The sequence below is a fragment of the Oncorhynchus mykiss genome, chromosome 8, assembly GCF_057628025.1.
Source record: "Oncorhynchus mykiss isolate SJ-2025 chromosome 8, ASM5762802v1, whole genome shotgun sequence".
Taxonomy (NCBI): Eukaryota; Metazoa; Chordata; class Actinopteri; order Salmoniformes; family Salmonidae; genus Oncorhynchus; species Oncorhynchus mykiss.
Window position 1 is genome coordinate 20,500,145 of NC_143029.1, and position 13,183 is coordinate 20,513,327.

General features: G+C 40.4%; 1 protein-coding gene and 1 long non-coding RNA gene across 6 annotated transcripts; one reads left to right on the top strand and one right to left on the bottom strand.

Moving 5' to 3' along the window:
- Window positions 1–823: 823 nt before the first annotated feature.
- On the bottom strand, window positions 824–2,854 carry LOC110529557 (uncharacterized). Of its 2 annotated transcripts, none has more exons than XR_016497655.1 (4): window positions 2,558–2,854; window positions 1,718–1,746; window positions 1,431–1,624; window positions 824–1,320 (listed from the first exon to the last, which is right to left on the bottom strand). It is a non-coding gene; the product is annotated as an uncharacterized LOC110529557 (long non-coding RNA). The 2 variants fall into 2 exon arrangements; XR_016497654.1 differs by having other exon boundaries at window positions 2,489–2,854.
- A 106-nt stretch (window positions 2,855–2,960) lies between these two features.
- On the top strand, window positions 2,961–10,767 carry LOC101268947 (interleukin-20 receptor subunit alpha). 4 transcript variants are annotated; one of them, XM_090242824.1, is made up of 7 exons: window positions 2,961–3,067; window positions 4,884–5,016; window positions 5,461–5,666; window positions 5,781–5,956; window positions 6,179–6,323; window positions 6,670–6,809; window positions 6,896–10,767. In XM_090242824.1, the coding sequence occupies exons 3-7, from the start codon at window positions 5,474–5,476 to the stop codon at window positions 7,904–7,906; spliced, it is 1,665 nt and encodes a 554-aa protein (XP_090098950.1). In that variant the 5' UTR covers window positions 2,961–3,067; window positions 4,884–5,016; window positions 5,461–5,473; the 3' UTR covers window positions 7,907–10,767. The 4 variants fall into 4 exon arrangements, with proteins under 4 accessions (XP_090098950.1, XP_090098952.1, XP_021467513.3 ...); XM_090242826.1 differs by having other exon boundaries at window positions 6,263–6,323; XM_021611838.3 differs by having other exon boundaries at window positions 3,062–3,272.
- The last annotated feature ends 2,416 nt before the right edge of the window (window positions 10,768–13,183 follow it).

Here is a 13,183-nt window from a genome sequence, read left to right on the forward strand (position 1 = left end):
CTGGCTGCCATGGTTAACACAAACGCAGGACATTGAATGCTACCGGAATTGAATCAGACAGGGTAACATAAACAGGCCTACAGTGACACATAGAGGTCAAACGGGTGTGTGTGTTAGTCAGATTATCCAGTGTCCACAGCAACACTTGATTGTTCTCTACCCCAGTGCATGTGGTGTGTACTATAGTTTTAGCCATTCTCTCACTAACTATTAACTTTTATTTTTCTCCGTCTCTCTTTCCGGAAGGGCTGAGGTACTTGGACCGTGATTGAGGACACCCTGGCCTGACACCTGGATGTGCCTTGCCCAATCCCACCTGGCTCCCCTCTACATGCTTCCTGTCTGTTACTTTGAAGTCCATAATTAACTTATACAGCTCTGGATCCAATGTCTTACCCACTACTGTAACAACTTGTGTCAATTACTTGCTAGTTTATATAACACCTTTTTTTTAAACTAATGATTCAAAGGTGTGTGACCATTAACTTTGGCTGCATGTCCATTTAACAATGGCGTAAAGAGGCTCAAGCTAATGCTTACACCAATCCATTAGGCGAGGGATGGATAATTGGTATGCAGCCATTGATTTTTAGGTGGCTTCATCAACAGATGGAATGTCTCCCAAATGGCACCATTTTCCCAATACACAGTGCACTAATTTTGACCTGTGTTCATAGGGCTCTGGTCAAAAGTAATGCATTATACAGGCAAACAGGGTGTCATTTGGGATGCATTCTGCTTGTTGAGCACTACCCTGCCTACTGTAAACCATTTCTCCCATTCCCCCAGTTAAGCAAAATAAAGGGAGAGGCGGTGACAATAATTGATGTTGTAAATTACTTTTCTTGTCAATTACTTTATTTTATAAACGTACCCTATTGTGTGTGTGTGACCTTTTTGAAGTTTTAATAAAACCTTAATTCAGCCAACAAATCCATATTTTCCTTAATGGAATATTCAACAGGCTGAACAGTCATTTAACAATGAGATTAATTAGTTGCATTGCATTTGTGTCTGGTGTTGTCATTCAGGCTCTAGCCTTGGTATGGAATACCTGATTACTAACACAATACCTCAGCCATAGGAAATCATTAGGGAAAGAAGTCACACTTCCAGTTTTCAATACTCTATTTGACTGCTGTAATACAAAGATATAGGCCGTATAAAAGCATACATTCAAGACCCTATGGTCAGATCGCTTTTCACAAAGTCGTCATGGTAACAGGCAGGTAGGAGGTAGTGTGGCCAGCTTGAATTGGGCCAGGCATGTCGAGGTGTCAGGCCAGGGTGTCCTCAGTCACGGTCCCAGAGCCTCAGGCCCTCCGGAAGGGGAGACAGAGAAAATATGAGTGTTAGTGAGAGCATGCACTGGAGGTAGAGAATAGTCAATAGTGTTGCTGTGGAACCTGGATAATCTAACTAGCACACACCTGTTCGACCTCTCTGTGATACTGTAGGCCTACTTATGATACTTTCCTGAGCCAATTCAGGTAGCATTCAATGTCCTGCGTTTGTGTTAACCATGGCAGCCAGCATGGTAAATAAAGAGATGTGCAGGAAGATAATCAGCCTGTGTGTCTGTGGATCCTTTCCTTTACTGCATTACCATGTCAGCCAGGCCCTCCTTTTCAAAGAAACAACATTTATTTCAATCTCTAGTTATGTAAAATAAGGTGTCTATTGCTTCAGTCCTTGTTTAATTTTCACTTCTTCTTACCTGGTAAATAACCAACAACCATGGATCACCTTAAGGAGAACAAGGTGAGAAAACAGTTAATGTCAGCCAGGCCCATCTCTTCAAAGAAACACCATTTATTTCAATCTCTAGTAAAATAGGTAGTTTTGTTCTGGTCACGAGATAATCCAGAAAATTGCTGTAATCGGAGCCACACTCAGGCAGAAAACTGAATCTTCTTTTCTCAGCCAGACCTATTTTTTTCAAAGAAAAATGATATCTCTATTTGAGCCCAATAAGTAGTTTTGTTGTGATCACTTGAACATCCTAACAATGCAGGTAGGCTAAAGAGTGCCACCGTCAAGCTGTAAAATTGGAATGTTCTATCAAACTGTGAACAATTAGTTTCCCTGCCTGATATGGCTGCTACTTAGAAATACATGACATTCACTGCTATAAATACATATCTGTGTGAAAAGGTGTCCTCTGATCTGTTTTGTCATAAACTCAATGTGTTCTGAACACTGCTGGTAACCAGATGTTCCCAATCATTTAAGTAGCCTAGTAAACAATGCCCCCCTCTGGTATGTTCTATTGCAAACTGTCTAGGACTCGTTGTTTACCTGTTTACTACTCAAATACACTCAAAGATATTTGACTTATTAGGTCAAAGACGAAATTAACTGCAATGCATTGGTCTCAAATAGCCTATATTATCATAACTAGGCTATACAGAACCACCCATTCTCCGCCGTTTCTCATAAAATTAGATATTTTATCGTATTAAAATCTATGGAAAGGGGAGACTCTTACGAACACGATGGTGTTCTCCGTTTTACTCTTCGACCCAGGGAATTTGTCTGAAGGTAACAGGTGTTGTACCGAAAATCTCCCCCGACAGAATTCTCCCTCCCTTTGGGTGGACGCGCACACAATTCTTCATTGCTGCGACTTGCTTGCTAGTTGAGATTTCTGCTTTTCACTCCGTTGTCAGTTTTCACTGACCTTAGTAGCAGAATGCATTTTTTATTTGTGTCCTTCAAGGAAGCTGTCAATCCCTCCTGTATGTTTAATATAACACACATACATTCATTATTAATTTCGGTTGCCTATCCTGGAGTGTAGTTTGTTCTCTAGCAAGTATTTGACTCTGATGTGTGCCACAAAGTATTTGACCCTAGTGACAAAATGAAGGAAAATATAAGGAGGGGGAGGTTTCGGCAAGGCCAGTTTGTTGCGTGTCACAGTCCAACATGCCTAGCTCTGCCCACTGGGGCGTGGCTTACGGAGCGCTATCTTACCATACCCGGCCAAAGTTGTTCTGACGTTATTAACAGACGCGTGTTCACTAAATTCCTCCTTGCTTACTGTAAATAACTCCGCCCATTTCACGTGAGTATTGACTCCTACGCTACCTGACCAAGGTAAAGTAAAGCAAATAGCAACATAAAAGACACTGAAGGAGATCCTCGAACGGAATAATTTACTGTAGCCGATTGGTTGAAATGTCCATGAGCTTAAGAGTATATATTTGTTTTACCAATACTACGGGAAAGAATGATCAAATATCTCTTGATTATTTATCTATGGACGCCAGGTAGGCTTCGTTTTCATTGGCTGCGTCTCATAATCAGTAATTACAAGGAAAATGTTTACTATTGTGGTATCTAGTGCAGTTTACATCTTATCACATATTGAACGGGCAAGTTTATGTCTTAATCTCAATATTTTGCTAATATTATTTTCCGTCAAGCTATAGGAATAGTTCAGCTGTCATTGTTCAGCTGTTGTAGATCAATTTGGAGGATATATGTTGTATATAATTTAAGATTCCCATTTTCCCATCAATAATAATAAAATAAAAAACGTTTACCCCCCCACACCCAGACATTTATGGCATAATGCTGTCCCATAAGGATACAAAAAATATTTTCAGAACATTTATTAAGTGAAATATAGTAGAAACAAATATTCATAAAAAAAATACAAGTTGGACATAAACTAGTAATTTTCACTGCCTCTCAAACCTGATTCTGGGGTCTATTCTTCTTTGCTGTCACTGTCCTTAAGCTCACTGTCCTCACTATCAGAGGGTATGATCTTAACTGCTCAATTGCTTGTCAATGTCAGTGGATATGTTGGCAAAAACATTGACCAAGGCCATCTTTTAACATCATGTTAAAAGGGTAGTTAGGGCACCCTGAAAAGTACCCTAACTACCCAACGTTGCCCTGAGGCAACAAAATAAAACTTTTTGGAATATATATAAAAACAAAATATGTTCAAAACCAATCAAATATGCTTCTTTAGAAATTCCTACACAAGTACATGTGAAATTTGTTGTTTTACAGGGTCAGCCATAGTAGTACAGCGCCTATGGTGCAAATTAGGGTTCAAGGGAACATCGACAAATGTTTCACCTTGTCGGCTCAGGTATTCAAACCAGTGACTTTTCAGTTACTGGCCCAGTACTCTAACTGCTAGGCTACCTTTCACCCTATTGGGGGTTAAGCATGCTTAACCAATGTAATAATTTTGTGTCATTTTAAAACTCGCCCAAACACACCTTCAGCTGTAGCCAACTGCAACACGTATGTGGGTGGCATTTACTTTGGTTTACTTTTGTTTTCACTCCCTCTACTGTATTTTCCACCTACCTTACATAGTATGTGCTATATCAAAAAAAAGATAGAGTTACAGAGTTGAGTAGTGACATATATAACACTTAATGCTTTGTTGAGGCATTGATCACAACAAAAAGTATGTTGGCAAAGCTTACAGAAAAACAAACAAGCATTTATGATGCAATAAATAGGGTTAATATGGTTAATATAATCATGAGAGGTCCTTGAAAGACATGTTTAACTGAGCACATGTGGTATTCTGAAACACACAGGAAACAAATGTGGTCTCGTGCAGTGGGGAAAATAAGCGTTTCTTTGTGAGGGCTTATGAAATATCTTATCTCTCAACCTTAATCACATCAACATCCTGTTGTTGTTCTATACACTGTTTCTCTTCAACTAGAACTTTAAGACATTCTACATTATGTTAAGGAAAAAGGATGTAATTTCATTCTCTTAAAAATCTTATTTCATTTTAGAATTGTTTAGTGATGCTCTCTATAAAGTGTAAAGTGTCTCAAGTTGACAATTCGTAATGCCCTTGGCAGTTGATCATCTACTTTCTGCTGTTTCTGATTTCCTAGTTGTCTCACATGGGTCCAGTGTAGGATGTCCTGAAGGAGTTCATTTTAACTCTGTGAACCTGAGGAACATTGCAAAGTGGCATCCTGGGAAAGACACACCAAATGACACACATTACACAGTGGAGTATGCAATGTAAGGACACTTTTATACATTTCCATAATCTTGGTACCCAGAACCAAATCAGCCCCTCAATTTCGTCACGAGAGACTATTTCCATTAACTAGTTAAGCAATAAGGGCAGAGGGGGTGTGGTATACAGCCAATATACCACGGCTAAGGGCTGTTCTTACGCATGACACAACACGGAGTGCCTGTATACAACCCCTAGCTGTGGTATATTGGCAATAAACAACAAACACGGAGGTGCCTTATTGCTATTATAAACTGGTCACCAACGTAATTAGAGCAGTATAAATCAAAGTTTTGCCATACCCGTGGTATACGGTCTGATATGCCACAGCTTTCAGACAATTAGCATTCAGGGCTCGAACCACCCAGTTTATAATTGTAAATAAATACCCATGATCCATGGATTTAAGGAAACATCTCATGATGTGTTTATTTGTCGTCTCCTAGTTATGGTGACAGAATGGATAGTGGGGCGACACAGGTGCGCTGGAGGGTGAAGAACCAGTGCAGAGACATCCCTCAGACCCAGTGTGATCTATCCAATGAGACCACTGACCTGGATGAAGGCTACTTTGCCAGAGTCAAGGCTGTGGGCACAAACCTATCCTCCAAATGGGCATTCACGGAAAAGAGGTTTGACCCCAAAGCTGACAGTAAGTTGAGATCCTCTTCAAATATAATTTTCCTTATCTATGAATTAGGAGCGATAGCGAACCACTTCAAAATAAAATCAGAGAAGGATATGAAATGTTTATCCTCCCCAACAGCAACCTTTGGACCTCCACTTGTAAAACTTGTGCTGAAGGAGAATAGTGTTACTGTCAAGCTGAAGGGTCCAATGAGATGGAAGACTGGAAACATGACAAAAGAGTACTCCTTGTTGAAAATATACCCTCAGATGACATACAACCTCTCTGTGTACGACAACAGAAGCAACAAAACGGTTGGTGTTATGTTGGTTACTGTAACACTGTGTAAATAATTAAATGACATAATATGTAGGACTCCCTATAGGGACTTTAATCAGTGCAAATTGCTGCATTAATATATTATAATAGACAATTCTATGTTTTATATAATCGTAATTATTTTATAATGCTGATTTTTTACGAGTGTTAGTTCTATTTTGTGTATTTTAACTTTCTGTATTCATTTTGTCTTTTAGCATCACTTCACTGTGGAAAACAGATCCTTTGAATATGGGTTGCTTGCCTATGAAACCCAGTATTGTTTCTCTGCTAATTCCCAGGTCCTGTCACTTCCTATACCTTGGCATGCCTCTGAATGGCAGTGCCTAACAACCCCAAAGGGTAAAATACGACTTGAGTTAATCCAATGGCCTAGTGTGCAGTGTTTTTGAAAATGTTTATTACATGCATGGATGTCTGTCAGGATTAACCTGCCCAACAGGTTTTGGTAAATCGCAAAAGCATTCCAAGAATTGTTCTCTCTACCGGTAAATGTGACAGGAGACTTTAGGTATTTCCCAGAGTGCATTTTCTCTTCCTGGTAGAGAAGGAATTTTGTTGAATTCGAAGGTGTGTGTGTGTGTGTGTATGTTCTCAGCTGTAACCTATAGACTTTTCTCTTCCTATGATGGCTGTACACTGTATAGATCTCTTGTTTGATCTCGACCCTACCACTCTGTCTTTACAGATCCCTTCTACGATCAGCTGCTACTGATGCTGATGGGAGCCATTGTACCATCAGTTATCTGCCTTTTCATGCTGATCCTGGCCGGATGCCTTTTCTACTACTTTGTCTGTGGTAATAAACAGAAAAGTCCCCCTTTCCTGGTAAGAATAATATGAGACTAATAGAAGCCTTCAACAATGGCTACGAAGTGCAATTTACTAAGATGTCACCCTTTTTGCTCTTACAGGAAATATTGGACGTTCAGAACCCACCGCAGACTTTCTGTCCTGAGCATACTGTGACAGTGAATGTGGTACTGGTCAACATTGCCAAGCCCATGGAGTTGATAGCCATAAAGCCTAACAACATCCCTGCCCTGATCCACCAAACAGAGTGGGAGCTCGAACTACCCTACACTTCCCAGCAAGCCCCTGGCATAGAACCTCCAAAGGAGGGATCATGCGAAGATGAATTCGATGAGGCCCAACCAGAGCATCTAGACTACGGCTTCGTTGGAGCGGCCCCAGCGATGCCGGAAGTAAGAGAAAGTGAGGCATCTGACATTGAGAAAACCTGGCCCCTGCGTCTCAGCCAGATCAACCCGTACATAGCACAGAGATGTGCACCAGGTTCACAGGAGCCTGTAGAGAATGTTTTGACTGGGATGTGTTTAGACATGGACCCCAAGACAGGGCTCTTTAGAATGCCACTGCTGTCTGATATAAAGCTGGGGGTGGAGAGCACAAGTTACAAAGAGCCTGATCAAATGGGTCCCTACGCACCACAGCACGTCTCTGTCAGAGAGACCACTGAGGGGGACCTGTGGGGAGACAAAGCTGAAGAGCCCCAAAGTTACCCCTCAGACTACGGCTTCGTGGGAGCAGCCCCAAAGCAGCAGATGGTGCCAACAAAGTACCAGACGCGGTCTAACAGGAGGGATAATCAGCCCCTGCTGCTAGCCCAGGTCAACCTGTACAGAAGCCAGAGGCAAGCTCTGTTTCCACAGGAGTCTGAGGAAGAGGATGGATTAGGTGGTGGTAACTGTGTTGACTGGAGCCCTACAACAGGGATCCTCCAGATGCCTTTGCTCTCCAAGCCTATTCCAGAAGTGGAGGGAGCAAGGAAGGACAGGGAGTCAGAGCAGTTGGAGATCTTACCCAGTGTGTTAGTGAGACAATCCTCAGAGGAGAGTGAGGGTGAGAGTGACCTGACTAAACTACAGAATGTCTGGAGTCTACAGATCAACATGGAGGACTAACCTATCAGACAGTTAACCTATTGGACACTTAACCTATCAGACAGTTAACCTATTGGACACACATTATTACAGCAAAAAAGTTTGTTTACCGTATGTGGAAGAATAATTCAGATTGCTGTTTGTACCATTTGATTCAGTTGCCAAATCAAATGAAGGACATCTTTTTAACTAATCCAAAATGCTTTGTAAATGCTTCAGCAATGTGATTGCAACTAATTTATTTTTGAGGTTTTGTTTACTTTGTACCTTTTATCCATACTTTTCTACTAACTTATCACGATTGATGTATTGCCAGATAGCTTTTTTTTGTACAATTGAATTCAAAATTTATATGAAGGCACATGCAATGCCACTTTACCTCATGATGATTAACAAGCAGGGGAGTGTTGCTGTAAAGGTTTATAACCACACACTAAACTATGAAGACAATGCAAATAAAGGATATATACAGTACCTGTCAAACTTTTGGACACACCTACTCATTCAAGGGTTTTTCTTTATTTTGACAATTTTCTATATTGTAGAAAAACAGTGAAGACATCAAAACTATGCAATAACACATAGGGAATCTTGTAGTAACCAAATAATTGTTAATCAAGATATATTTTAGATTCTTCAAAGTAGCCACCCTTTGCCTTGATGACAGCTTTGCATTCTCTCAACCAGCTTCACCTGGAATGCTTTTCCAACAGTCTTGAAGGAGTTCCCACATATGCTGAGCACTTGTTGGCTGCTTTTCCTTAACTCTGCGGTCCAACTCATCCCAAACTATCTCAATTGGGTTGAGGTTGGGTGATTGTGGAGGCCAGGTCATCTGATGCAGCACTCCATCACTCTCCTTGTTCAAATAGCCCTTTCACAGCCTGGAGGTGTGTTTTGGGTCATTGTCCTGTTGAAAAACAAATTATAGTCCCACTAAGCACAAACCAGATGGGATGGCCTATTGCGGCAGAATGCTGTGGTAGCTATGCTGGTTAAGTGTGCCTTGAATTCTAAATAAATCACAGGCAGTGTCACCAGAAAAGCTCCATCACACCTCCTCCTCCATGCTTCATGGTGGGAACCACAAGTGCAGAGATAATTTGTTCACCGACTCCCAAAAACACTTTACCAAAAATCAAGAATTTGGAGTTATCAGAATAAAGGACAGATTTCCACCACTCTAATTTCCAATGCTCCTGTTTCTTGGCCCAAGCAGGTCTATACTTCTTATTGGTGCCCTTTAGTAGTTGTTTCTTTGCAGCAATTTGACCATGAAGACCTGATTCCCACAGTCTCCACTGAACAGTTGATGTGGAGATGTGTCTGTTACTTGAACTCTGTGAAGCATTTATTTGGGCTGCAATTTCTGAGGCTGGTAACTCTAATGAACTTATCCTCTGCAGCAGAAGTAACTCTGGGTCTTCCTTTCCTGTGGTGGTCCTTATGAGAGCCAATTTCATTATAGCGCTTGATGGTTTTTGCGATTGCACTTGAAGAAATGTTCAAAGTTCTTGACATTTTCTGCAATGACTGACCTTCATGTCTTAAAGTAATAATGGACGTTCATTTCTCTTTGCTTATTTGAGCTGTTCTTGCCATAATATTGACTTGGTTTTTACCAAATAAGGCTATCTTCTGTATACCACCCATACCTTGTCACAACACAACTGATTGGCTCAAATGCATTAAGAAGGAAATATATTCCACTAATTTACTTTTAACAAGGCACACCTGTTAATTGAAATGTAAGCGACTACCTCATGAAGCTGGTTGAGAAAATGCCAAGAGTGTGCAAAGCTGTCATCAAGGCAAAGGGTGGCTATTATGAAGCGTCTGAAATATAGAATATATATTGATTTGTTTAACACTTTTTTGGTTACTACATGATTCCATATGTTATTACATAGTTTTGATGTCTTCAATATTATTCTACAAGGTAGAAAATAGTAAAAAATAAAGATAAACCCTTGAATGAATAGGTGTGTCCAAACTTTTGACTGGTACTGTATATCTGTTATTTCCTTAAACACTTTACACGTTGATGTCATTGGTGCCTTGTATTATACTTAGCACATTGAGGCAATATTGACTTTACAATGTTACCTGACTTTTAAAAGCACCAATGACCAAAAGCATGTTTATTCACTTTTTTCTACTTCATATTTTGGTGGGTATGCGAGTGTGACTGTGTGTGCTTGCGTGCGTGTGTGTGTGAACTGGTTAACTGTTAACAGTTGACTTTCACATGGACTGTGGATATTTATTCTCATGATCACCTCTTTGAAGAGGTCTACCATTTAGAACATGAACTGAAGGACCTTTTGTTTTTGTTTGTTTCAAAAAGCCACATTAAAAAGGAAGTGAGTCATTTATGTCACGAAAAGGCATCTAAAAAGGTTAAAAAAAATATCTGCCTGTGTTTGACATTTAACATCATTCCTTAAAAACAGATTTGTCTTTATACTGCAGAATGTGAGCTTTATTGTAGTCTCTTTAAAGGACAGAACCAGTCTGTTCCAGATAAATGATTGTACACCCTGATAACTCCTGCTTCCATCTGCAGGCTTGTTAGTGGTTCATTATAAAATTATCATATAACAACATATAATATTACATTGTGTAGGGCATCACCCACACAACTAGTCATGATTCAATGCTGAAAACGACCGTCCATGTGGCATAAAACTGTTTGGTAATAACAGTCCATGCTCTGACCAATACCTGAGGAGGTGACAAAGCTCCCTATGGAATCTCCATGTATTCTAATCCTCACTGAGTAGGGAGGGCGTGAGGAAATAGACTTAAGAATACATTGTGGTTATGAAATATCTTGTCATCTGTTCTTAAGAATAAAAGATGCAGTTACTGTAGATTTGGAACATGGTGTAAATCAACTGTGTGCTTTTATCTGTGTGTTCAAACAAGGGTTTACAACCATTATATGAGAAGACCAGTGACTTTTACACCATACAGCACTGAGTGTGCACAAAAGCAATCCAATTGTTGTTCTTAATTAAGAAATCAACAATGATGTAGGCCTACAATATATTGTAAAGTACACCAGGGGAGGCTGCTGAGGGGAGGACGGCTCATAATAATGGCTGGAACGGAGTAATGGAATGGCATCAAACACATGAAAACCATGTGTTTGATGTATTTGATACCATTCCACTGATTCCGCTCCAGCCATTACCACGAGCTCGTCCTCCCCAATTAAAGTGCAACCAACCTCCTGTGTTGTACACAGTATCAAAAAAACATAGAACAGACTGCCAGAAGCATTATGTTGGTTCATTGTGAAGCATAACACAAGCGAGCTATTCTCTTTTGTGATGAAAGATTTTGAAAAGAGGAACTGAAGAAAAGGAAATGGACCAATCAGGATTCAGAAAAGAGGAGCTAAGTGGACGTTAGTATTTTATTCTCATGATTCAGACATTCTAGAAAATTGAACAGATTAAATATGAAAGATCTCTCAAGACTTTTTACATTTATTTTTATTTTTATTTCGCCTTTATTTAACCAGGTAGGTTAGTTGAGAACAAATTCTCATTTACAACTGGCGACCTGGCCAAGATAAAGCACAACAGTTCAAGACTTCAAGACAGAGTTTTTTAAATTAAAAAATACATGCAGGCCTACTGTACACATCAGTTGCCTCAATCTGTTGCTCACAAGTGAAACCAGAACTTCATATCTTATATCATAAAAACAGAATCATAGGTACACTAGATGGGGCCCTTTTCCTATAACAGCACATCTGCAGTCTATCTGTCTGTACTGACTGTGAATTGGAAGATATGGATTTGGAAGATGCACTTCTGAGAGACAGTTTCCTGCTCTGTACAAATGTGATAGCTCAAGGCAAGCTTATCTCACTTCTCTTTGAGCATTCCTTTTATTTAGGCAAAAAACATCATTCATATGCTTCTTAAAGAAAAACCTATGAAGTTCCAATTTAGCTGATTTAGCAAAGCTCTGCTGTATTTAAATCTCGTAAGCCTGGCAAATGTGGATATGCAGCACTACACAGAGTGAAGACAGCTCAAACCTGTAAGCTGTGTTTCCATGTGGGTCACACACTGCAAACACCATCAAAGTAAAGTCCTCACACTCTCTGTCACACTCTCCCTCACTCACTGAGTTCTCTCCCTCCTCTCACAGCCAGCCTCACTCTTTTGAGGAAGACGAAGGAGTGCTTGCCTGTTTAAGTCATATTGCTTATTTTGCACAAATGAGGGGTGAGTGGGGTGATATTGAACACAGTGCTGAGACCAGACATATATTCTGCTCAATTACCTTGCACAGCTGAGGAGACAATTGCGGTAATGGCCAGGAAAGCCTTCAGCTAATCTTCCCACTCCAAGCTTCACAATCTGTCATCCTCACAGCCAGAGCCATGGGGTAATATACAGCTCTGAGCTGGAGCTATCACACTATCGCTCCAAAACCCTTTCATTATCGGGAAGTAGGTTTTATGGTTGGTGAATGATCATATCAGAAATTCATGATTGTGCTCCTCTGTAAAGGAAATCTATATTTGCAGCAGAACTGGGTAATAGACAGCTATGGACCAAGCAAAGTTTAATGCTGATGGATTATCTATAGGCCAGAAGACGAGAGCTTGGGACTATTAAAAACAAAAATATTATGTTTTAAGTGAGAATAGGCATGGGTCTGAAGCAGAAAAATAAAGGAAATTCACAAACACCAGAATGCCTATTCCACCCATGCTGTACCAATATTTTCCAGCACACAACTTTGACCTACTACTGTAGCTATGTTGGTATTGTACTTCAAACTATGTATATGCAGGTTGCTTAGGATTCAAACCTTCTCAAACAGCCTAGTTGGCACGCCCTGATCATAGAGAGCCTTTTATTTCTCTATTTTGGTTAGGTCGGGGTGTGACTAGGAGGGTGTTCCTATCTAGGTTGTTTATTTCTATGTTGGCCTGGTATGGTTCCCAATCAGAGGCAGCTGTTTATCATTGTCTCTGATTGGGGATCATATTTAGGCAGCATTTCCCCACTGTGTTTTGTGGGATCTTGTTTTTGTGTAGTTGCCTGTGAGCACTCCAGAACGTCACGCTTCAGTTATTCTTTATTGTTTCTGTGCATTTCATTAAATAAACATGTGGAACCCATATTGTGCTGTGCTTTGGTCTGAGTATGCTTACGACGATCGTAACAGAAGATCCCACCACAACAGGACACTTGCAGCGTGCCCAGGAGGAGAAGGTATCCTGGGCTTGGGAGGAGATCAATGAGGAGAAGATATCCTGGACTTGTGAGG

Excerpts from the sequence above, each read along its gene's own strand:
- LOC101268947 (XM_021611838.3), top strand. The coding sequence starts at position 3,233 with ATGATCAAATATCTCTTGATTATTTATCTATGGACGCCAG. Across the intron at positions 5,017-5,460 it reads TACACAGTGGAGTATGCAAT|TTATGGTGACAGAATGGATA; the intron begins GTAAGGACACTT and ends GTCGTCTCCTAG. Across the intron at positions 6,324-6,669 it reads GTGCCTAACAACCCCAAAGG|ATCCCTTCTACGATCAGCTG; the intron begins GTAAAATACGAC and ends CTGTCTTTACAG.